The 24,648-nt window shown below is 29.3% G+C and overlaps 1 protein-coding gene across 7 annotated transcripts; it reads right to left on the reverse strand.

Moving 5' to 3' along the window:
• Nucleotides 1-837: 837 nt before the first annotated feature.
• LOC142333770 (uncharacterized) lies at nucleotides 838-22,414 on the reverse strand. Of its 7 annotated transcripts, none has more exons than XM_075381277.1 (6): nucleotides 21,557-21,656; nucleotides 18,987-19,121; nucleotides 13,592-13,778; nucleotides 9,281-9,421; nucleotides 5,862-6,005; nucleotides 838-2,697 (listed from the first exon to the last, which is right to left on the reverse strand). In XM_075381277.1, the coding sequence occupies exons 4-6, from the start codon at nucleotides 9,416-9,418 to the stop codon at nucleotides 1,843-1,845; spliced, it is 1,137 nt and encodes a 378-aa protein (XP_075237392.1). In that variant the 5' UTR covers nucleotides 9,419-9,421; nucleotides 13,592-13,778; nucleotides 18,987-19,121; nucleotides 21,557-21,656; the 3' UTR covers nucleotides 838-1,842. The 7 variants fall into 7 exon arrangements, with proteins under 7 accessions (XP_075237392.1, XP_075237391.1, XP_075237390.1 ...); XM_075381276.1 differs by having other exon boundaries at nucleotides 13,587-13,778; XM_075381275.1 differs by lacking the exons at nucleotides 13,592-13,778; nucleotides 21,557-21,656 and adding an exon at nucleotides 22,276-22,414.
• Between the last annotated feature and the right edge of the window lie 2,234 nt (nucleotides 22,415-24,648).

The following is a 24,648-nucleotide window of genomic DNA, read 5'->3' on the forward strand; positions in this document are numbered from 1 at the left end:
TGGACCACTGAATGTGAAAATAGGAGGAGAAAAGATTATGGAGGTAGAAGAATTTTGTTATTTGGGAAGTAGAATTACTAAAGATGGATGAAGCAGGAGCGATATAAAATGCCGAATAGCACAAGCTAATCGAGCCTTCAGTAAGAAATATAATTTGTTTACATCAAAAATTAATTTAAATATCAGGAAAAGATTTTTGAAAGTGTATGTTTAGAGTGTCGCTTTATATGGAAGTGAAACTTGGACGATCGGAGTATCTGAGAAGAAAAGATTAGAAGCTTTTGAAATGCGGTGCTATAGGAGAATGTTAAAAATCAGATCGGTGGATAAAGTGACAAATGAAGAGGTGTTGCGGCAAATAGATGAAGAAAGAAGCGTTTGGAAAAATATAGTTAAAAGAAGAGACAGACTTATAGGCCACATACTAAGTTATCCTAGAATAGTCGCTTTAATATTGGAAGGACAGGTAGAAGGGAAAAATTGTGTAGGCAAGCCACGTTTGGAATATGTAAAACAAATTGTTAGGGATGTAGGATGTAGAGGGTATACTGAAATGAAACGACTAGCACTAGATAGGGAATCTTGGAGAGCTGCATCAAACCAGTGAAATGACTGAAGACAAAAAAAAAAAATTACATATACCGCAAATTTTTGGCTCTTTCTTAGTGAGAAGCCAAATTTTCACTTTATGTTCTAGAAAAATAAGTGTAATATCCTATTCCTTCTTTAAATAGGGGAATTAAAAATAAAATGTTGGTTCAAGTGGACTTTACCTATACAAATACAAAATTCATAAATACAGTAGCTAAATCACATATCAATTTTCCTAATTGTATAAAAAAAATTCATAGACTTTTCCATACGTGAAGAAATTCTATCAGCTTGAACTTTTTTATTTGTAGGGAAGTACATCCTGACCCTATAGGCGAAAACACTACCATGTGACAAGAAAGAACAAAATTGCTTATATAACCTAAAAAAAATCTTTAATTTCTTTTTTTATTATTTATTAAAAATTTGAATAAAAAACTATTAACCTAAACTATTAAATATAGTCATATATCGACTATTAAAGTCAACATATGAAAGAAGCAGTCATAGTTTTACAACTACTTCGACAAAAAATTTATAAATTAAACAAAGATTTCAAATTCAACATCAATAATGTGCATGGGTATCAATCGGAATATACATTTTTTGTTTTTAATACATTGAAAATATAACTGAAATGTACATTTTTATATGAAAGTAGAACAACACTATATTTAAAATCAATGCTATTTATGACTGTGACACTTTTAACATAGCACAAATATTTTTCAAAAATAATTTTTCTGAACTGGTTAAAGTTCTCAGCAACTACCAAATTATCTGTCAAGTATGGTTCTGGGCTTAAAATGTTTAGAAATATCGTCCATGAAATTAAATTAATATTAATAATATTAAAATCTTTATTATATAATAAAAACACATGAAAAATTTTGTTTATACAACCATAACTCTGTCAAAAATTAATTTTTTTTAATTTCACTTTAGTCTACTTTATGTACTGATGATTAATGATAGTTTTTTAATTCCAGATTAATTCCTTCAATTATTACTTTTTAACATTAACACTATGTTCAGTTTGGCCAGTTCCACACCTTTGAATTGATTAAAAACTTTTTAATTTTTCTTTTTTTCAATAAATATGTAAAATTAATTAAATACAAAAACTTATTTTTTCAATTTTTAGAAAGTTTTATGTTTAGATTTTTTAAAGTCATTTAGATTTAAATTGTATTTAAAAATTTATTTTTAAAACAATTTAATAGAGATATATAAAAGATTTTTACAGAGTGGTCATTCATTCCTATGACTAACAATATGTCTTTTTAATCCATCTTGTCTATTAAAAGACTTTTGACAAAAATTGCACGTGAATTTTTTCTCTCTGCTATGAATTGTAAGATGTATCTTTAAGTGACAACTTTGATTAAAAGACTTTAGACAAACGTTACACTTGAATCTTTTTTCACCCGTATGAACAGAAATGTGTCTCTTTAAACTACCACTGCGATTAAAAGGCTTTTCACAGAAATTACACACATATTTTTCATCGCCGGTATGAGTAAACAGGTGCATCTTCAAACTACCACCTTGATTAAACGACTTGAGACAAATATTACATGTATATTTGTTTCCTTTTATATGAACTGAACGGTGTCTTTTCAAATTAGCACTATCATTAAATGATTTTTGACAAATATCACATGAAAACTTTTTTTCACCGGTATGAATAAAAACATGTCTCTTTAGATCACTACGCTGATTAAATGACTTTTGACAAAACATACACGTGTAGCTTTTTTTACCGGTATGAAAATTATTATGGTACGTCAGGTTACTTCTCCACTTAAATGTTTTTTCACAATATTTACATTTATATTTTCTGCTATCGCTAACATGTTGTTCATTATGCTGAATTACTTTGCATTTTACACTATTATCATTCATATTTAGGGTTTCATCTTTAAATTGTAATATTTTATTGTTATAAATAATCTCATTATTATTTATCAGTTTATACATGATCACATGATCGCAAATGTGATCATCACCTTTATTACGTTTGTTACAAATCATACATTTTGAAATGTCTATGTTGCGCTCAACATTTTTCAAGACTGGATCATCAGTTTTTTTAACACGATCATCCTGAAAAAAAAGAAGCTAACATTAAAATATTATATACATGTCCATAAAAAAAAAATACATTACAAAGCCCGTTCTCATGTAATGGGTGAAGTGAATAAAAAGTAGTAAATATAGGATAGTATTTATTGTTTAGTAAAGTAAATAATTTTCTATTAACAAATTGAGTGCTAATGGCTTATTGAGAGGTCATATTGAACGCTACCAAAAAATGATAAGTAAAATGTTTAAATTTTATACTGCTGTTATTCGAGCTTAGGTTGATTTTAGTTAGTTTATGTAGTGCCATCACTAAGAAAGGTTTTTTCAATGCTACAATTAATGAAGTTTATGGATATCTCAGCCTGGCAATTATTTTTTCAAAGTATTCATTTAGTCCTCATGGTTTCTATAATTCTTGTAACTATTTTTAAAGTTTATCTCTGCTACTTTTATATAAAAAAATATTAAAACAATAAAATATTATTTTGTACATGGTGACCAGATAATGGCTTAATATGCAATTAAAAAAAAAAACCTTAAAACGATGTAAGGGGTTAGCAGATCTACATTATTCAATTGCTTCTTCCTATTAAAAAAACATTTCCCAGCTATAACTAGTCATTATGTGAATGCAACATATCGTCACCACCATGCTAAAGTAACGAATGTGAAAAATCTCATTTTGCAGACTGTCAAGAATAAAATTAATTTGTACATCAATAAGACGGTAATGTCATGTTTGTAAGATGTTTGCGACCCTTATCTTACTTTCATATGTATGCTTAGTGAATACCCTTTCTTTCCCACAGTATACTGAATGTGTTGAAGAATTTTCATGTGGCATAAGTATTTAAGTTTTTATACAATATTTACAGTCTTTCATACTTCCTACTGTTGATTACATTTTTCAGTGGCCAAGTAAAATACATCTGGTAAACTTGAGGCTTGCTTTAAAAAGTTGCTAATTTTTTAATAACCCTTGAAATCATAAATTACTAGAGTTAGGAGTAAGACAACATGAAATGGAAGATTTTGATTACAGAACTAATTTAAAATTCTTGTTAGCAAGTTTACGAAAGTAATTTTCTCCGTTCAATATTTCTTCAAAAATTTCGATGATTCTATCATGCGACGATCTTAATCTATCATGCAACGATCCTCTTCAAATGATATTTCCACGAGTATATAAAGACAATCTGTAACAATTACTTTTGAATTCATTACAGATATCTACTGTATGGGAAACGTCTCCCCATTATTTTTAAACCTTGTTTTTATTTGGCCAAATGCCCGTTTCATAACTATTCGCTTTTTTGCACAACCTTTATTCAATAATTTGTCCCTGTTTTGGGGATTCTTGAAAGCTATTATTAACCAGTCTTATTCAATACCCACTGGCTTACAAAAGAAAAGCAGCATCTTGAAATGTTTTCATAACCTCTGAGAACTACTTCACCACCATATTCAACTATTGTGGGTGCTGCCCTGGAAGGAAGCATCAATACTTTTAATTACACCTGCCGTGTAACATGTTATTTGTATGTTGATGCTAGCATATTATTCCTTCTAGTTTATATAAAGGGCACTAGGAAAGTTTTGCAATCACAAGTTACCATATGTTTAGACATGTAATTTATTTTTTAGCTGTTAGTGAAACGAGGTAGTAATGTTGTCATGGTCGAAAACTGAATACTGGGCAATTTTGCATGCGAGTTATGTGTTAATCACTGTTTGGAGGAAACGAACCCTGTGCTTGGAGAAGATTTTCCTCACCAGACAATATTTAGATGGTAATACGAGTTTGAAAGAGGAAGTTTTGGTTTTGAGGATATTCCAAGGTCAGGTCGACTGTCTTCGTTTGTGACCAAGTAAAACATTGCTGCATAATAAAAAAATTCTTGAGACAGACAGGTGTGTGACCTACCTATCACCATATAGAAGTGTCCTTAGCCATTATTGCACCTGCAGTTCTTGCTTTTCTTCAAGATCACCTTCAAGTTAGAAAGCTGTCTGTAAACTTTGAGTGCCACATAACTGGACCAATGATCAGATGGCATATTGTGTTTCATGGTGCCATGAAATGCTGAAAAAGTAAATCTTATGTGAACAGTATTACGACAGGTGACAAACCTCCTGACCAAGACTCAGAACAAAGTATGGGTGTTTGAAGATGAGGAATCCCTGTGGCTGTTCAAGAATTCAGATCAGTGAAGAAGAGAATGATGGCCATATTTTTTAGTGTCAGAAAGAGTATTTTCTGAGTGAGTTGTGTTGGAAATTCAGAAGACAGGGAAGTGGTATACTATGGATGTCTGCCTGAAGTTGTAAAAGCTCTCAAGAAGCTGTGCCCAAAATCAAGGATGAACACATGGTTTCTTCATCATGATAATGCTCTATCACACTCTCCTAAGTTTGTTCTGAATATCAGGTCACCACTGGAATCAAACTTTTAGAACACTCTTCCTACGGCCTGATTGTGCTCCATGTAACTTTGCTTCCTCGAGTGAAAAAAGACTGAAAGAGCGCATTTTATGAATGATGATGACTTCCTGAGGAGTTGGTAAGATGAGTTTGCTCAGATCTGCAAAGATACATGACGGGGTTTCTTTGAAGACTGGTTTCGAAAGATAGAGAAGTGATGTGTGGTGGAAATTATTTTGAAAATTTATAAACAATTAAGTCATATTGCAAAACTTTCCTATGCCCTTTGTGTAACTGTAGCCAAAATTGATCAGCTTTTTCATTTCTATGCGTATGTGTATGTATGTTACAAACTTAGATGACACGCTATTGAAACCTTGGATAGGAGATATATTTCCATCTTCTGATAAAATGTAATGCTCCTTCTGTTACTTCCTTTATCACATGCAGAATTAAATATTCAACAAATTCTGTTTAAAAGTGAATAAGTTCTTTATAGCTGTTCGGGCTGATAAACCTTCAACTCTCACTAGTTTTTGCGATTAGCAAATTTATGAACTCAGCCATTTTAATATGTGCTATCCCTTGGATGGAGTCTACTTAGAGTAAAAGTTAATAAAAATATTTTAAAAAAGAGAAAAATGTTTGTAAATAAAGATGAATTAAGCAAGCAAATAAAATAAAATAAGCTATTTTATTGAGTCAAGAAGGACCGGTAATCACAAGTTATTTAGTAAAAAATATAACAAAACAAATATCCTTACTGAATTTTCCTGTTCAATATTACAACAATCTTCATTTTTTACAAGCACTAATTCTATATTATTACAATTGCTATCGATATCCAAAGGATCATCCTCGTTTTTTAAAGGTAACGATGATGTATACAATTTATTACAATCCATTTCCTGCAAAGAAAAAGAAAAACATATATCATTGTACAAAAAAATGAAGATCTTTCATATTTATTTAATAATATAATTTATTCATTAACAATAATAAACCCATAGATTTAAAGAGCCATGTATCTGGTTAATTTATCCTACAATATATATGCTTGTCAAACATGGATATTTTAAATATTTAAATATATGCACTTTTCCTACTGTAATTCCTTTCATGTGTTTAAAAACTATCCATTTTCCAGTTTGGCTAACCCTTTTACTTGTTTTATTTTTAAAATGAATGCTCAACAATTTATTTTCATATAAAAAAAAACAAAATCACCAATTAGCAATAACAATATGAATTCATAACGAAATAACACCAAACATTCAACATAACCTAACACTGCAGTTACTATTGCTTGTCTTGAATAACTTATCTTACGGGAATAACTGTTACTACAAATCTTGGATCTACAATTGTTTATCACTAAAGAGATCTATTTACTACTTCCACATACTGGATTATACTGTTAACTGCATATATTAGAGATACATCTTATACCATATAAAACTATATAGTACAAGAAGTGTAAGAGGTCTGTAAATAAAGTAATGAGACTGGTTCAGAAAAACGTTTTATTTACAATTCAATTATACATAAGACTCTATCAACTGCAAAATAGTTCCCTTGGGAATCCACACAATGCTTCAAACAGTTTTCCCACTCTTCATAGCCGTGTTAGAACTCAAAAACCGGAATATCCTTCACATGGTCAGTTACATTTTTTAAATATTTTCTACTGCTCCAAAATGGTGTCTTTTAAGGTATTTTTTTAAAGTTGGGAACAGGAAAAAGTTACAGGGATTTAAGTCAGGTGAATAAGGTGGTTGAAGAACTACAGGAATGTTTTTCTTTTCAAAAACTCATTAAATGAGAGTGCATTGTGACAAGGTGCATTGTCATGATGCAGCATTCTATTATCTTTGACGGCTGGTCTCACACGAACAACTCTTTCAGGAATTTCTCGGTAAGCATATAGATTTACAGTGTGTCCTGTAGGCTAGAACTCTTTATGGACAATGCCATTACTATCGAAGAACGCCATTTCTGTGAATCGAAAAATGCCGTTAGGACGCCATTTCTGTACAGTCCTAACCGAATACTGATATTTTTTTGTATGTCACTTTCATTTTCGATTATTATCTGGGGTTTTCAATACTTCAAATTTGACAGTTGCATCTGTTAACTTTCCTGCACATATGAAACTTTGCCTCATCACTACATAACAATGTATCAACATAATTAGGATTGTTTTCAATATGGTGGATCACCTCTGCAGCAAACTAATATCATAGGCAGCAATCGCTTGGTTTAATGTGATGAAGGAGTTGCAACTTGTACAGTCGCAAACAGATCTGCTTATGAACAATGTCATGAACAGTGGAATGAGGAATTTGTTTCATCACTAATTGAAACTTTTGGATGGTTTCCAGTTTGTGATACCAAGCTTCCAGTCTCTCAAAGTTATATCCCACTACGAATACATTTGGAAGCGGGAGGATTTATTCCATTCAATTTGTACATGACACTGAACACGCATAACCAATTGAAAGTCAGCTAACCAAAGTACGCACTGAACCTTCTGTTGTGTGGTCCACATCTCAACTGACTGCAACTGCATTCTGAGCCTGCTTTGCGCTGTGCATGCTTATTCTGCTGACCTTGAGAGTATGCAGAACAAATTTTGGAGATATTTCCTGTCGATTGAGCCTATGTTTAAGAGATTATGATGACTGGTTTTCTAAATATAGGCAATTACTTTTGCATAACTTCAACCCACACAAACTATATATATATATATATAAGTAAAATGGTAATAGACAAAGCAGAATGAGAGAAGATGATTGCTGGACTAGATCTCCAAAATATTTTGTATGGAAAAGGAAAAGATCTGCAGACTTGCAAATTAATTGGATACCAGCAATATTGGATGTTCAACTTAAATGGATGAGTAGCATGTGACATAAACTGACGAAAGAATTTATACAGACTACCATGACACAAAATGATTAATAAGCAATAACTTTCTCAAAACATCCAAAATTTCTTAAAAATGCGACATTTTTGCTTTCTTGAAAACATAACCTTATTTTCATTACACCAAACAACCTACCTGTTACAATTATTTTTATGCTTATTTCTCATCAAACTACCGTTTCACTATCCAAATCAGAATTATTCGCAAATATAATTAAAAAAATATTTACTAAACTATAAAAAAAATAAGCAACAATAACAAAAGATAAACTTAGCTGTAAAGAAAGCTCACAACATATCATTTCACAGACTAATAAGAGCATAATGCACAATTGCGTACGCGCACACTGGTTTATTCTGCTCAAGCATGAACATTCCTTGTTTCTATCACTTAACGCTGATTATAAAACAACCTTCAACCTATGACATTTCTTATATTTAATGTTCTAAAATAAAAATTGGAAATAGTGTTGTTTAGGTTCACGTATTTTCTTTATACTCATGATAAATGTAAACATATCCTGTAATTTACTTAGTTTTTAATAATGAACCAGCTGTGAGCTTAAGTATTATTAAATAATTAATAACTTATTACTTCACTTTTCTTTAAAATGTAAATTAAACAACATTACTTATATCTGTTCTAGCTAGACAGTATGCTTAACATATATTTAAAAAATTTAACTAAAGTATTAAATTATTGTGATTTAATGTAATGATTAATTTAATGTAAATTTAAAAGTAAATAAAGGAAATGTAAATTATCCATAATTTATTTATCTGGCAATTATTTAGTGTATGCTATTACCACACCCAACGTATTACACTGTGGCTGGAATGGCTGTGCAAGTGTATGTAAGTTACAAGTTAGTACTATATTGTCAAATTTATGACATTTCTTGTTTTTTCCCTTGACCCCTAAAATATTCAATATGTTCCAATTAACCTATATTTTCATTAAATTGTAGTTTGCTTCAAAATATTCTATAGCACTTAAAGTAAAAGAACATTGGAACATAGTTTAATAAATCAGATTAAGTATTGATCAAACAAATTCAACGAAGCATTATATACTTTTATCCTAACTGAATTCTGAACTAGAATGCAGTTAGCGTTTATTTTAGCATTTTATTTCTATATAAATAAATAAAAAAAATAGTGTAGTCAATATGAAAATTAATAAAGATAAAATTAATTAAAATGCTGAGCAGCAAACAACTAAACTTATTCTACTTTACAATAAAATAAATATCATTACAGATTCTTCCTTTATAATTCTATCACAATCTTCATGTTTTACTATCATCAATTCTTCACTAGTACAGTTAGTATCTAAACGTAAAGGATCGTTATCCTCATTGACATGTAATCCTGTACATAAATTGTTACAATCCATTTCCTGGAATAGAAAATTAAAAAAAAAAAATTAACAATATTTTACAAATAAATTATATTACAATTTTCATGTTAAAATTAAGTGAACTTTTTGAGATATCAATAATTACATAATAAAGATTTTATTGCATTACAATTTTCATATGTAGAAGAGTACAATAATGAACTATGCAACACTTTCAGTAGCGCCATGGAATGTTTTGCTTTCAATATCCGTGCATGGACTTCGCGAAATTCCACTTTCACAAATAAATTACTTGGATGAACAACATATATTAAAATAACAAACTGATACAAATAGATATATAATAAATTACTGACAGAAAACCTTCTACACAAGTATGAGAACAATATAAATAAAAATAATACATTCATAACACTCGCATTAATGATAATCTTTTTATATACAGTAATGAAAAAAATAATAAACAACTCAACTAATCTGATTTATCAAATCTATTCGAAATTTAATCTATTCGAAATTTACTATTCACATTGTAATAAGTTCTACATATGACAAAAAAGATGCAGTTTTCTTCAAAACAAAATACACATAAAATTCCCTTCACCCTACTATTGTAACAACATCAAACTGTACTGTACTGCTTTAAAGCATATAAATAAAATACTAACATTGTCTTTATTATAAAATATTTATTATGCCTGTGTGTATTCCTGTTTAAAGTATAATGTCACCTTCTGGGGCTCCCTTAAAAAGAGAGAACGAGTTTTTAAGACTAAAAAATGTGCTGAATTATCATTATCTGGCACTTGTAAGCATGAACCATGTACATTGTACATGTATATTTAGAAAGTTAAATATATATTAGCTTATCCTTGTGCTTATATTTATGAATTTCCATTCTTTGATAAAAAGAATTACAAACAATAATTTACAACTCTATCGAACCAGTCAATGGAATTTATTTAACTCAAGAACACAATACTTTGGGTTATGAGAAAGAGCCGTATAATGCTTCCATTGCTATTGTTAACAAATTTCCACTTCCCACCAATATATTTAAAATTTTAAAAATTTTAATATTAAATATTTTCTTTTATGGAAATAATATTACTCTATTAAAAAAAAATTCTGCATCCTGTTTAACATGTACATACAGTAAATACGTGCTCAAAATAATTTTCAATAATAAATTAAGAATTATTTTATAATATTTTTTTTAAAATTTATCTTAAGATTATTTCATATGTCTCCATTTAAATAATAATTAATATGGACTTTAATTATTTTTGTTTTTTATCCATAATCTTTTTATAAATATAATTTATATCATAAAGACAACATCTATACAATGTACTGGATTAATCCAGTACAGGAAATCCAGTATTATGTACTGGATTTCCTTATTTATTTATTTGTTGAATCCAATTTATGTAACATAAAAATATTACACAATAACAATAAACAATGCTAATTAGATCAATCCGACACTTTTTATTTCTCAAAAATTAATTTTATTTTATAAATAATGCATGTATTAAAATAAAATATTAACAAAGTATGGCAACCATTATTAAATAACTTGTGGTAGCAACTTGGTATTTTATCTGTAGGTCCTGAATTCAAATCCCAGTAAGGCATGGTATTTTTCATATGCTACAAATTTCTATGTACAAGCTTCTTTGTAAGCTTCTGCGGTAAGTTAATTCATCAGTCAAAAAAAAAAAAAAAAAATTAACTAACATAATTTAGATCAAACAAATATAAATATAAAAAGCTGGCAAAAGTTACTCAACTGGCATAATAAGGGCTAAGTACTACTTAGTTGGAAAATTAAATGCAACATTATGTAATTATGCAAATAAAGAAATTACTCCACTTTGAGGAAAATTCTGAGAAATGGAACTCTCACTCCCTTCACCAGCTGTAACTAAAATTAAATAGCACATTCAGAAATCATCATATACAATTTCATAAAAACCAAGTAATCTATTTTGCAGATATGAAGCAAAACAGTTACTGATGAATAAAATCAGAAAAATTAGGCTTATAAACCAATTTCCGATGAAATTGTCCATACACATGACCAAGTGACACATAATGTAGCAGGAACTATCTAATCAGTACAAGAATATGATGAGCCCAGTAATAAAAAATAATTTGCCCCCTCCCACAGATTATGATGTTTTGAATAAAATAAAAGCCATGACAGAATATCTTAGCTACCTAAAGGGCATTTAATTATGTTACAAAATTTACCTCCCTTCTGAGTAAATTTTGTCATACAAGTGATAAGGTTTGTATCTCCCTGTCTCCTTGACCAATCTACCATTTTTACAACTACTATAATATGCAAGGGTTCCAATGCATTTTTAATTAGCAAATACCCCGTTTGAATTTTGAAAATCAGAAGATTGGTTGCGAAGATATAACAACATTTTAGAATAACCGTAATCTGTTAGATCGAGATTGTATCTGATGCATGCTAGAGTTAGCTATTAATCACAGAATCTGGATAACAGTCAGTTGCTATTGGGTCTTTCTTAATATCAGGCAGGTATTTGTTTGTTTAATGTCTGTTATATATTGGTTTAGTTTATAGATGGAATTGTGGATTGCATTCCGAGCTATACAAATTAGTTTGAGATCATTACTTGAGCTGACCTTCAGAGACTAGCAATATATTTGTGTGTTTTACCTGACACGATTTCCCTTCAGTTCATCCTCTGAAGGCTAGTGCTAGTACTTTTCAATCTAGCAAGAATGCACCTAATTGGACCAGAGTTGTTGCTTTTTAATGGTAAAATTTACATTAAAATTTAACTTAACAAACCCCAAATGTGCAGTACTCTTTTCAACAAGATTTACTAATTTATATAAAGAAACTAAATAAAAAAATAATTACAAAATGTGTTATAAAAATTATTTAAAAATGTCTTTATAAAAATTTTGAACTATTATTTTAAGTAAATTGATTGGAAAAACTGTTAAATATTAATGTAATTTATTAAAAATGACAACTGAACTCTTTCTCAAAAGCCAAGAAGTATTATATTTGTGTCAGATAAAAAACGCTTTGTTGTCTGGTTTGATTAAGGTGGATATAGTTATTTTTAAGAATAATTGATTATACTTTTTAGCAAAGACTGTATATTTGTAACACAAGGGTAAGTTAACATTTTTAATTTTCTAAACATCAACAGACATGATCCTTTTTTTTTTTTTCCTGTTTAGTCTCCGGTAACTACCGTTTAGATAATTCTTCAGAGGATGAATGAGGATGATATGTATGAGTGTAAATGAAGTGTAGTCTTGTACATTCTCAGTTCGACTATTCCTGAGATGTGTGGTTAATTGAAACCCAACCACCAAAGAACACCGGTATCCACGATCTAGTATTCAAATCCGTGTAAAAATAACTGGCTTTACTAGGACTTGAACACTGTATCTCTCGACTTCCAAATCAGTTGATTTGGGAAGATGCGTTAGCCACTAGACCAACCCGGTGGGTAACAGACATGATCCTACAATGATGTAATAGCACATTTTTGTAACTTGAAAATATCCTGATTTTCTGAGAGTACCAAAAGATGACATTACACCTCAGACAGTAATATAGATAAATAAGTGTAACAGATATTTAATGATGACAAGCTTAGTAAATTTATTAATCTATTAAGTGCCAAACCCATATTGCTATGGATACAGATGTTCTCTTATTTGACCAAACAAAGATCACAAATATGTACGGTTTCAATTTCAAACCTACTGTACCATTCCCGTATTACTTATTAATAGTTCGATTTGATTAAGTACCTTGTAGCATTGTCAACATTATTTTGCAGTTACACTGCCCGAAAAATTTTATAAAAAGAAATCAAGTCAACAGTGAACAGATGTTCTACCCTTGTGTTTTCTGTGATAGCCATTGCTTAGTATTGTGTTCTGTTTGTAGTTGTTTACTATGGCATCAAATTGTTCTAGCTGTAGTAAAATTTTATCTGAAAGTGAAATTCAAATATTTTTGTTGTTGATTCAGAATTAGATGAAAGTGACATAGAATGTTTTTTAGAGTTTAGAAAATTAATTAGAAAGTTTTAAGCGATATAGAAGGTTTTAAGGGAGATATACTGATGAAGAAATACAACCAAATTAAAAAAAAAGTAATGTTAGTAATGTAAATAATGAAACTAATGAAGAAACTCACAGTACCAGCGACACTGTTGACAGTTCTGTTGTGTTCAAGTAGTCAACTGACTAATTTATTCCATTTTTTTTTCTTTTTTTTTGATTGATTTTTATAATTCGCAAAGTGGAATAACAAATGATACATTTTCTGATGATTCTCCTGACGTAAACTATTTTCTAAAATTGTTCCATTAGAATTTCTTGAATTTATCTGAAATCACAATAACTCCTCAATTAAGACTCAAGTGGACTGATATAACTGCTAAAGAACTGTATATTTTTTTTGTACTCACTTGAATAATGACCAGAACAAAAAGAAAAATGAACCAAACTAAATGAATATTGGTCAACGAACCATCCTGATACAAACATCAATATTTTTACAAAAAATGGCATGTTACCAGTGTTTACATGAAATGCATTATTTTGAGTACATTTCATTTATCAAGTACATAAAATTGGCCTAACGATATATTGCATAAAATAAAACCATTCACTGCCCATACATGTAACATTTTCAGTCCTTTTTGGAATTTCTGTATGAATGAAAGTTTAATTTTGTTTAAAGGAAGATAAAGCTTCATTAAATCCCGAGAAAAGAAATAGATCTGGTAACAAATTGCTTGTTCTTTCTGATGTAGAAACTGATTATATACTTTGTATAACTGTTTATTTAAGTTGGTACTGGTAATAAAATATCAGATTATGATAATGGTAGTGTAACATATGTCAAGATCAGCAGTGACAACACTATAAAAACATTATTTTGGTACGTGACATTCAATCATTTTGGATAACTAGTACAGCAGTCCAGCACTATTCAATAAGCTTCATAAGTTACAGAAAAATGCTTGCGGCACACTAAACCAGAAAAAAAATTACATGCCAAATCTAAATGAAAAATTGCAAGAGTGAAATTCAGTCAAGTCATACAAACACTACGATATCTCTGAAGTGGATGAGCAAAAAAAATTGGATGCTGACCACAATGTACAATGAAACCTGCACTGAAATTGAATAATAAAGAAATTCAAAAGTAGCATGTATAAGCCAATTTGCTTCATGAAATTAATAATAATATGGAGACTATCAATAAGATAGATAAGCTTTTTAGCAGGCTAGATCATAAAAGAAAATGATAAGCAAAACATTACAGTCTGATTTTGTTGTAAATGAAATCAATTTGATTACCCCTAAAATAATTTGTCACCAAATAAAAGCTTTAAAGAAATAAAAAAAGAAAATTGTTCAACAGATATATCTTTATTATTAATGGGAATTCTATCCACATCATTAGCAATGTTGTGTTTTAACAAGAAGCATAATGCAACAATTTTAGCCATATTTAAAATTAGATGATTCAGGATGGCATTTTCACACATAAAATCATTCATCTCATCCTCTAAAGCAATACCTACGGTGGAGATGAAGGTTAAAAAAAAAATCCATCCAGTGAATTATTTTTTCAACTGTTATCGTACAATTTTCAATTCCTCTTAATTAAATTTTACACAGATACAGTTATGTCGTCTATGAGGAGTTTAACAATGAATAGTTCAAAATTTCATGGCAGACTACTAATAAACAATAAAATAAAGGGATCAACAACACTTCCCTACATATTGTTATATATTTTGGAATAAGTACCTACATTTACATACGTTATTTCAAAAGATGAAATTTCAACTAACTGTTTACAATCAGTAAGGCATGTATTTAACCAATTACAAGCAACTCCTCTAACACCACAGAGACTAGATTTTTCATCATTAAAAAATGTGTAACTAAATGGTTTGCATTTCTGAGATTGGAATCTTTTTACCTCATTAAAAATGTCTTATGGCAATTGGAAAATACTGCATAGCTGAAAGATTCATTCAACGCTTTGCGAGCAGAAACCCATATATGGGCTACCTGTGCTTACACTGGAAGGTGGAAACCCATATGAGTTTCTGAATGTGACTGGCTATTTGTCTTCACGTAGTTACATGTAAATTCCAAGAGATGGTAGGAGGTGTTCTTTCAGGCAGGAATTCCTGATACAACATGGTTGGAACCATATTACTTCAGTTATCAGATGAGTTCAATGACCATGCATATGTAAAAAGATGCGTGCATTAATTTTTTAGTGTTTTTCAATCACTTTTAAGTAATTTTTTTACAAACTGTTCCTTCTAAAACTTCATTTTCGCTTTGCTTCGTTTGAATTCAAACAGAATTTTCGAGACAAAAATCCAGAAGGAAATTAATTAAAAATATTTATATTATTATTATTATAATAAAACCATATTATACTATTCCCTGCCTAGGTGCACTACTTCTTCAAAATTGCTATTATTATTATATTACCATCAATGCTACTATTATTATTATTATTATTCAGTGTCTTTTACATGAAAAGAAGTCGATGTAAACAATAACCAAAATCATCACCTATAGTTTGCAAATTTTAGTGTGCTCAGTTAGACTTGTGCCATTTTCGCATAAGCTTTTTCTCACGAGATAATTGAACAATGTTCCTCTCATGAGATAATTGAACGAGATTAGTGGCAGAATTCAGCAAAACCACAAGATATATGCTGTTTTTATGCATGAAAGCATATTTTAAGTTACTTTAAATAGTTTTTACATTAATGTTTGTCTTTGAAAGTGTCTTCCGTCACAGCCAAAAAACATAATCGCCCGTGAAGGGTTAATTCAATTTTTAAGGGGGATAATAATAACATCTAAGAATTCTTTTAAAATACTGGAAAGAATTTCACAAATATCCACTTAATGTTTACTTTTTGTATTTAAATACAAGTTTTAACTTCATGGGTATCAACTGAATAAAAACATAGATCATCAGATCAACACCTTCAAGGTTAAGGAGGCTTTGTTTTAAATGGTTCAATATCACTGTCATTTTAAATTTATTGAATCTCTCTACTATCTGATCAGAAAAATTGTACTTTTGGTTAAATTATCCGACCTGTTTTATTTCAAAATATTTTTCACTTTTGATACCTGCCCACACATTTTACTGTATGACTTGTTTATTTTCTCTAACCAGTTTTTCAGCTACTGCTGGGAGTGTGTGTGTGTGTGTGTGTGTGTGTGTGTGTGTGTGTGTGTGTGTGTGTGTGTGTGTGTGTGTGTGTGTGTGTGTGTGTGTATGTATAGCAAATGCAATTACTGCTAGCACCTTGTCAGGACTGACGTAGCTGCAATGTAACCGGTAAACATGTAGTCTGGAATAGACTCAGGTTGACCACTTTTAAGATGTGTGATTATTGAAACCCGACCACCAAAGAACACCAGTATCCACAGTTTAGCCCAAAAAAGCAACTGCATTTAAAACTGTACATACCTTAGAAATCTCAATTTCAAAAATTAGCTTATTTTCTGATAACGACTTTAACCAGGCAGTTTATAGAATGATTTAAATAGTAATTTTTTGTAATACAGTAGTTTAGCATGAATTGACTGTAATCTATAAAATATTTCTTTCCAAACTATAATTAGACATTTACAAAGATTTCTTACAGTAGAACTAGATTTTTATTCCATACAGTAATCTATGCACGTTTATTTTCATGTTTAAACTATTTATTTTTTTTACAAACAAGCACGCTAGAAAGAAAATCATCTGAAAAGCATTCAGAAAATTGTTCAATTTTTCATCGAAGCTAATCTTGTTAATTACTTTCCCAATAAGGGTTCCAAATATTGAGAATAAGGTCCTCAAATTTCTAAATGAAATTTTATTGATCACCCTTTTAAAATAGCAAAAAGTATTAATTTTCTTGTTCCACATTTTCATTAATAAATAATGCTACAGCAATTTGACAATTATGATTTGAGACTGTAATCTGCACAAAAGGATAAAAGATTATCAATTGGTAAATTTAAAAAAAAATATTGTTAATACTGCTGGGCAAGATCGTTGCAATTCTACTTGGCAGTGATTAGAAATATTTACATGTGCTAACTCAAACAAAGTTAATAATTTATTTATCACAGAACTAGAATAGTCTATTAAATTAAATTAACACGTTCTCTGCCAGCATATTTATCATCTGTCATCCCCCTGGGAAAAAATGTTTTTTAATGATATTTGTGTTTCTTAGACTAATAAAGTTGATGTTAATTGAAATCACCAAGAAAAAATGGCAACCTTAAGAGCTTTCAGTCAGTATGAGTGACAGCATGGTGCGGTCAGTCACTTTTGTTACCACATGCCATGTTGGTCACGCCTTCAGTCATCACTACATATTGTACTTGAAAATTTTTTTTATTACAACTACTTTTCACTAATTTCATTTGTGTATAACAACTGTGTATTACCTTTAAAATATAGTCTGCATCCTAAAAAAATCTAAGAAAAAAAGAAACAAAAAATACAGAAAGAATAAAAAAAAATGTAAATATCAAAATAAAAAATTAAAAGTTGTTATATTCATCCAACCGCAAATACCTTGACAGTCAGGTAAAACAATGCTTTACAGTGACTGACAGCATGATAGACAATGAAAAACATAAGGCCAATCTTTCGGTCATAACAACCACAAAGCGCAGTAGCACGGACTCAATTTAGGTCATTATGGCCAACACTGCAAAAAACATTTTAATATCACCACATAATGTGATACTGAATTTATTAATAATTTTTTTTTAAATTCTGATTTTTTAAGTAGATATGTTTCAAAAGAACCAAATCTATAAATTACCATCAATGTCAATTTTAGGTTAGGACAGTGAATTGCAAACCATTCAAAATAAATATAGTAAATATATGATAACTTCTAACTTGATTAAAAAAATTAAACTTCAACAAAAACATTATCAATTTTTACATGCAATTCTATAAAAAAGCTTCAGCAAGCTTTAAATGATCTATCTCAGAAATAGCTTCTTATTTGCCCGCCGATGTTTTAAAAAAACATTAAAATGTAGTAACTTGGAAAAAAATACTTACAGGACAATAAAAAATAATTGTACAATATAAGTTAGATATAGGAAGAGTTTTTGTGTGAAACCTTTGGTAAGAAAAACGGGCAGGGATCGCACTTACCCAAATCTGTTAATTTTATAGTCAAGTTAGATGATCAGTAAGTTATGTTAAATGGTCAAGGTTGGAAGATGCATGAAGGCGACAGTAGGTTGTGTGAATACACTGATGGAAATGTCTGCTGAGGCATTTGCATAGTGGCATCCTGCCAGAGGCCAAACTTATTTAGTTGTGTTACAAGTTTAGAGGGTCTGAATAAAGACCTCTGGAGCCCATCAGGGCTAAGAACGGAGGGCATGCTGTGATGACCAGGATCGTCACAAAGTGGGTGTCTTCCTTCAGGGGCGTCAAGAGAAACAGATTATTTATTTTTTTTATTCTTTATCAATGACTATAGAAAGAAATTTTTATAAAATATTTTTTACTTACACATCTACAGTCTACCTCTTCTGTGTCCTGTAGGAATAAACATTCTGTTTCTTCAAATTCTGTTTTAATTTTAAAGTTGGTTGTGCTGGATGGAGCGTCATCTAACACTGGAGTATTAGTAGATATACTCATTTTCTGAGAGAAAGAATTTAAAAAACCAAATTACTTTACATTTGATAAATCTATGATTTTTTCTTGCCTTTAGCAGTAAGAACCACTAACAGTCAAAATATAACAGCATTAGAATTAATAAAAAAAACTTCAAAGTCTGACAAAACTATTCTTCCCAATTTTAGAATTTACAAATTTGGAATTTTATTATTAATACTGCTAGTACTAGTATTGACATATTTCTAAAATTATTTTATTCTAATTAAAAAAAAAATCAAGATTTCAAAAGCATGCAAAACTAAATTTATTCACAAAAAAATAACCAAAAAAAGGAACAGGCATGTACTATAACTGTTCTGTATTCTACACTTACATCAATCACAGTTAACAGCGTAACAAAAGGAATGGAAGGCTATGTTGTAACTCTTTCTTTTTTTCCTGTTTAGCCTCCGGTAACTACCGTTTAGATAATTCTTCAGAAGATGATATTATGAGTGTAAATGAAGTGTAGTCTTGTACATTCTCAGTTCGACCATTCCTGAGATGTGTGATTAATTGAAACCCAACCACCAAAGAACACCACCGGTATCCACGAGATCTAGTATTCAAATCCGTGTAAAAATAACTGGCTTTGCTAGGACTTGAACGCTGTAACTCTCGACTTCCAAATCAGCTGATTTGGGAAGATGGGTTAACCACTAGACCAACCCGGTGTTGTTATGTTATAACTCTACATTAGTGTTTCTCCAACTGTGCGGTGGAGGGGAGTTGCGTGTTATTTAAGACCACAGAAAATGTCCATGCAGAATTTGATGAAGTTTGGAGATGGTCGACTGGGGAATCCTGGTTCACTTACATGGACATGGAATGACCCATATCATTATGTACATCATTATCTTACCTTTTATATTTATGTCCTAATAGCCCTGAATCAGACCATTTAGAAATCAAAAATTTCAATTTTTGCACAAGTATTTCACTAGTGGAAGGGAAGGGACATAAGTCACAATATTTTTACTCCTGAACAGAGTTCTAGTGAATCTATTCATGATTTTTGAGGTCTGATTTTCCCTTCCTTCATTTTTTATATAACATCAAAAGTACAGGATTTTCTAAAATGAATTATTTTTTATGTCATATGTAAGGCAGGGTAAGTTAATAAAGATTCAGAAATTGTTTGGTTTTAAACCCTGTAGGAGTGGAAAAAGCAGTAAAAATTACAACGTTGACATTCAACTGATAAATGAGATAATTTAGTCACAATATGCCCAAAAAATTTTAATACCGATAAGTATAATTTGTTCTTTTAAGAATCAAATCTTGAATCAAATCTGGAAGTTTAATTATTAATTACTCAAACTTAGAGTAACAATTAAACTTAAATTGTTTAAATTTAAACAATTAAAATTCCAAGAATTATACTTTGGTTTAGCCATAGAGTAAAGTTAATTTGACAAAAGCTCTCATAATGATAAAAAATAAATTCAGGTCAAGTTAACTGATCAAGAAAATGTTTGAAATACTGGTACAAGGCAATGAAAATGTTAACTCCAAATAAAATTGACACATATATAATGGTACATACTGAATTTATATGTTACAAAAGGTGAATTAAGACACTTTGGTGAGACTAGTACAAAAAATCTAAAGGACTGTCTCTTTGGTGAAAAAAAATGATTTATTTTAGTGGTAGATCATCGATCCAGTAAAAAACTTTTTATCAATATTTCCAATCACAGTAAGTAACTTTGTAGTTGAAGTGAAATAGAAATTCACTGCATCATCTCATAGCAAAAATGTTTGTGATAGCATTGGATTAACAGAGAAATCACCATATTTTATCTCCAGAAAAATGTAACCTACTGTACCCAAAATAACATGGGGAAGCATTATTTTTTTTGTAAATACAAATGAAATTTAAGAAAAAGCCATTCCTACTGATAATATTACTATTAGGAGATACAGAACATCAAAATTCCAAGATTTTTAAGATATGGTTACATATAAGCTACTTTGGAGAATCTGACTTTCAATATAGATTATCTTGCCATTTATGATAAATGGTAGCTGTGTGTTGATCAGCACTGGGAATAACAATATCTATTTGAGGTTTTCCCATCCATCATGTCTGAGATTGTCTTTTAAATTAACAAATACTGATACAATGTGGGTACTGCAAAAAAAAAAGTTAAGTAACTCACTCCTTTAGGACAGTAACTGGACAATGAGATTTTACAGTTGTTACAGTTAATGATTTCAGTTTATAAATATGCATGACAGAATAATTATGTACATAACATGTATTAATTTTAGTGTAGAATACAGAAGTTTTTTTTTAGTTTCTGTCAGTAAAATTTAACCTAATGCATAGAACTTAAAAAAATAAATAGTTTTGAACCCTTCAAGTATTAGAGAATCACTACACAAAAAATTAATAAAATCAAAATGATCATACAAACCATTCATTTTGTTGATGTCCTTCAAATAAAACAAACTAAAAACTTAAACTTGTAAGTTTATTTATAGTTTTATAAGACTTACAATTAAATAAATTAGGCCATTTTTCATAAGAAATTCAATATACTAACCATGATTATGCTATATTATTTTTACATTACGTTAAGAGATTATTATTAAAATTGTAAATTAAAATCCAACACGTATTTAAATAATGTAAAACACAATTTGTTTGGAGATGATGCATAAACAATCTTTTAATGGTTTCTTTAGTAAAATATATTACGCTAAGTGAAACTTGAGAGAATCTTTATTAATTAACATTAAACTAATTCATTCTATAGTGTAGGCAGCTAAAAGACTGAACCGATTCAAAACTGAAAAACATTATATTACGTTTCTTTCGATTAAAATCATATAGCCATCATTCTAAAAAAAACGATCAACGTTTCTATTGTAAAAAATTTAATGTTAAGAAAAAAATACATAACACTTTTCAAAAGAAGCGATATTTTATACTAATGTACTAACAGCAACCAGATCCCGGTACAACTCCAACAGTAAAAAATTAACTTCAAAATAACTTATCACATTTGAACAAAATGAATGCTAACGATTCTAAATGTAACATCAACAGAAATAACCACCAATTCACGAATGAACAAAACTCAGAAAATAATAATAATAACCTAAGAAACAAACAGAAATTGCTTATTCCAACCTCAAAATCTACAATAACATAGTTTTCAGTGATGGCAACACACACAATCACTATTCAAAGTAAATTAAAATAACCACCGTCAATAATTATTTTTCCTTCTCAAATACGAAATACAGGATACATAATAAAAACTACAATGATTATAAATCCACAAATTAAAAGAATATACTATTAAGAGTAATTGTCCCCGAGGGCTGTAGCTGTTAATCCACTGAAGTAATTAATAAAAATTTATTTCCGACAACTCTCTTCTCATTATTTATTCTTTTTTATAATGTCACAGATTAAAATTTAAATCTAATTTTTTATTCTAAATCTGTATAAAAGTAACTATTACTAGGATTTTAACCACAGAACCTTCGACTTCAAAAATCAGCTGTTTGACGACGACTGCTAGACCAGCGGGGCTTTAAATTTTTTATTTTCGTGCTATTTAAAAATTAAATCGCAAATCGAACAACCTTGATATTCTATACGAATACAATAAAGAGATATAACACAGAGTTATTCACGAAAGAACCATTCTGGTTTTCTACCAGTGAAATGAAGAAAGTTCATGTAAATGTGGGTTCGGGAACGCTTTTTTAGAAAGTGTAGCTGGCAAATTGTTCTGCGCCTGTAAAGCAAATAAAAAACTATTTAATTTTAATTTACTCTAACAATTCTAATGTTATGTAATATTTGTGTGAAGCAAAAAGATTCGTCATAAACACAAATGAGAGTTATGTGACACTATTTATTATTAGTAGAGTATCTTCAAAAACTGCATTAAAATATACTAATTTTACAAACAAATATTTAAATTAAAATTGTAATCGTAAATTATCTTTTTTTGAAAGGCTGCATTTTGTTTTCAAATTCAAAAGTTTTCCTAAATTAGTAATTTCTCATTGTACATTTTCCTGCTATTCGGTATCGAAAATTTTTACATAATGAGTTTCAGTAATTAAGATTTCTTTGATTATAACATCCACTTTTTTGCACAGAATATCACACAAACTATTATCATTAAAATCTGGAGCTATATGATTTTTGCAGAATTTTTCTATATTGGGTACTAGTATTAAGTATTGCGAATTAAACAGCAAGGTAAAAAGACTTCCATGCTGTGAGAATCAGAAAGCTCACAGAGCGGTGGAAAAAGTGTCTAAATATTGATGGAGACTATGTTGAAAACTAGCATATGTTTCATTGTCATTGAATAAATAATTTTTTCTCTATATCAATTTGTATTGTTAATTATTGAACGTCCCTTGTAAAAGATATCAGGACCTGCCAATATTTGGAAAATTTAGTTCTCTCATTACGTTCTAGTGTGTATTACGATTTCAGCCAACTTGTACTCTAAAGCCTCTAATTCTTCATTCAATGTCTTTTTATCATATTTATAAACAAGAAAATATAAAACAAGACCATTTAATTTCACATGGATTTTAAATAATTTAATATTGCAATTGAATTGCAATAAGTCACATTCATATTTTGGTATTTATCTCAATTATATTAATTTAAAATAATCTATTATCTCCGATGATAAAAGGTATCCTTTAATATTGGTAAGATTTATACGACAGAAAGATAATAAATGATAAACAACTGTCAAAAACATTCATTGCTTATATAATACTCTTTTATGATGTTATGAATGTGGGTGTACTGGGTGCAAATGTCTCCTGTTTTTTTTTTACGAAAATGATTTTATTGTGAGAAAGTTCATCCATATTATAAAATTAAATTTATTGGAATTATATGAAATAATGTGATTCAAAGACACTTGAAAAAATTCTTAGAAATTTATTAATTATCAGTCATACACGTAATAAAAATCAATTCTAGTGTACATACACTTTTACAAGTTATAATCAATGTTATAAAGATGCATAAAAATAAAATAAACAGATATTATTAATTCAGAATTAATTAATTAGAAACACCTAATTATAAAATAATATAAAATAAAAAAGAAATTAATAAAACAATAAAAAAGAGAAATAAACGGTCAAATTGGATTACTGAACATAATAAATACTTAAACGTCTTAATAAATACACAATATTGACAGACTTAATTACAAAATAAATAGAAAATATTTAAAAAAAAAAATAATAAACACTTGCAATATTTTTAATTGATCAGTTTCCAATTTCATTACACATTATAGAAACAATAATAACAACCTATTAACATATTTAACAAAATTTCATTAACAGAAAAATAAAACAATGAAAAAAAATCAGTTTGTCCATATATAAATTAATTTATGAAAAGTATTGTTGTGTAAAATTAACAAACACTTTTATTATTTCTGAGCTTATTTCATTAAAATACTAAAATACAGTGGGTCACTGATTATCTGAACACTGATTCTCCATA

Source organism: Lycorma delicatula, chromosome 13, assembly GCF_047948215.1.
Source record: "Lycorma delicatula isolate Av1 chromosome 13, ASM4794821v1, whole genome shotgun sequence".
In the NCBI taxonomy this organism is placed as follows: domain Eukaryota; kingdom Metazoa; phylum Arthropoda; class Insecta; order Hemiptera; family Fulgoridae; genus Lycorma; species Lycorma delicatula.

Coding starts and splice junctions, on each gene's coding strand:
- LOC142333770 (XM_075381272.1), bottom strand. Junction 9,422..18,986: donor AAGAGGTAGACTGTAGATGT/GTAAGTAAAAAA, acceptor TTTCTATTCCAG/GAAATGGATTGTAACAATTT. Junction 6,006..9,280: donor GAATTATAAAGGAAGAATCT/GTAATGATATTT, acceptor TTTTCTTTGCAG/GAAATGGATTGTAATAAATT.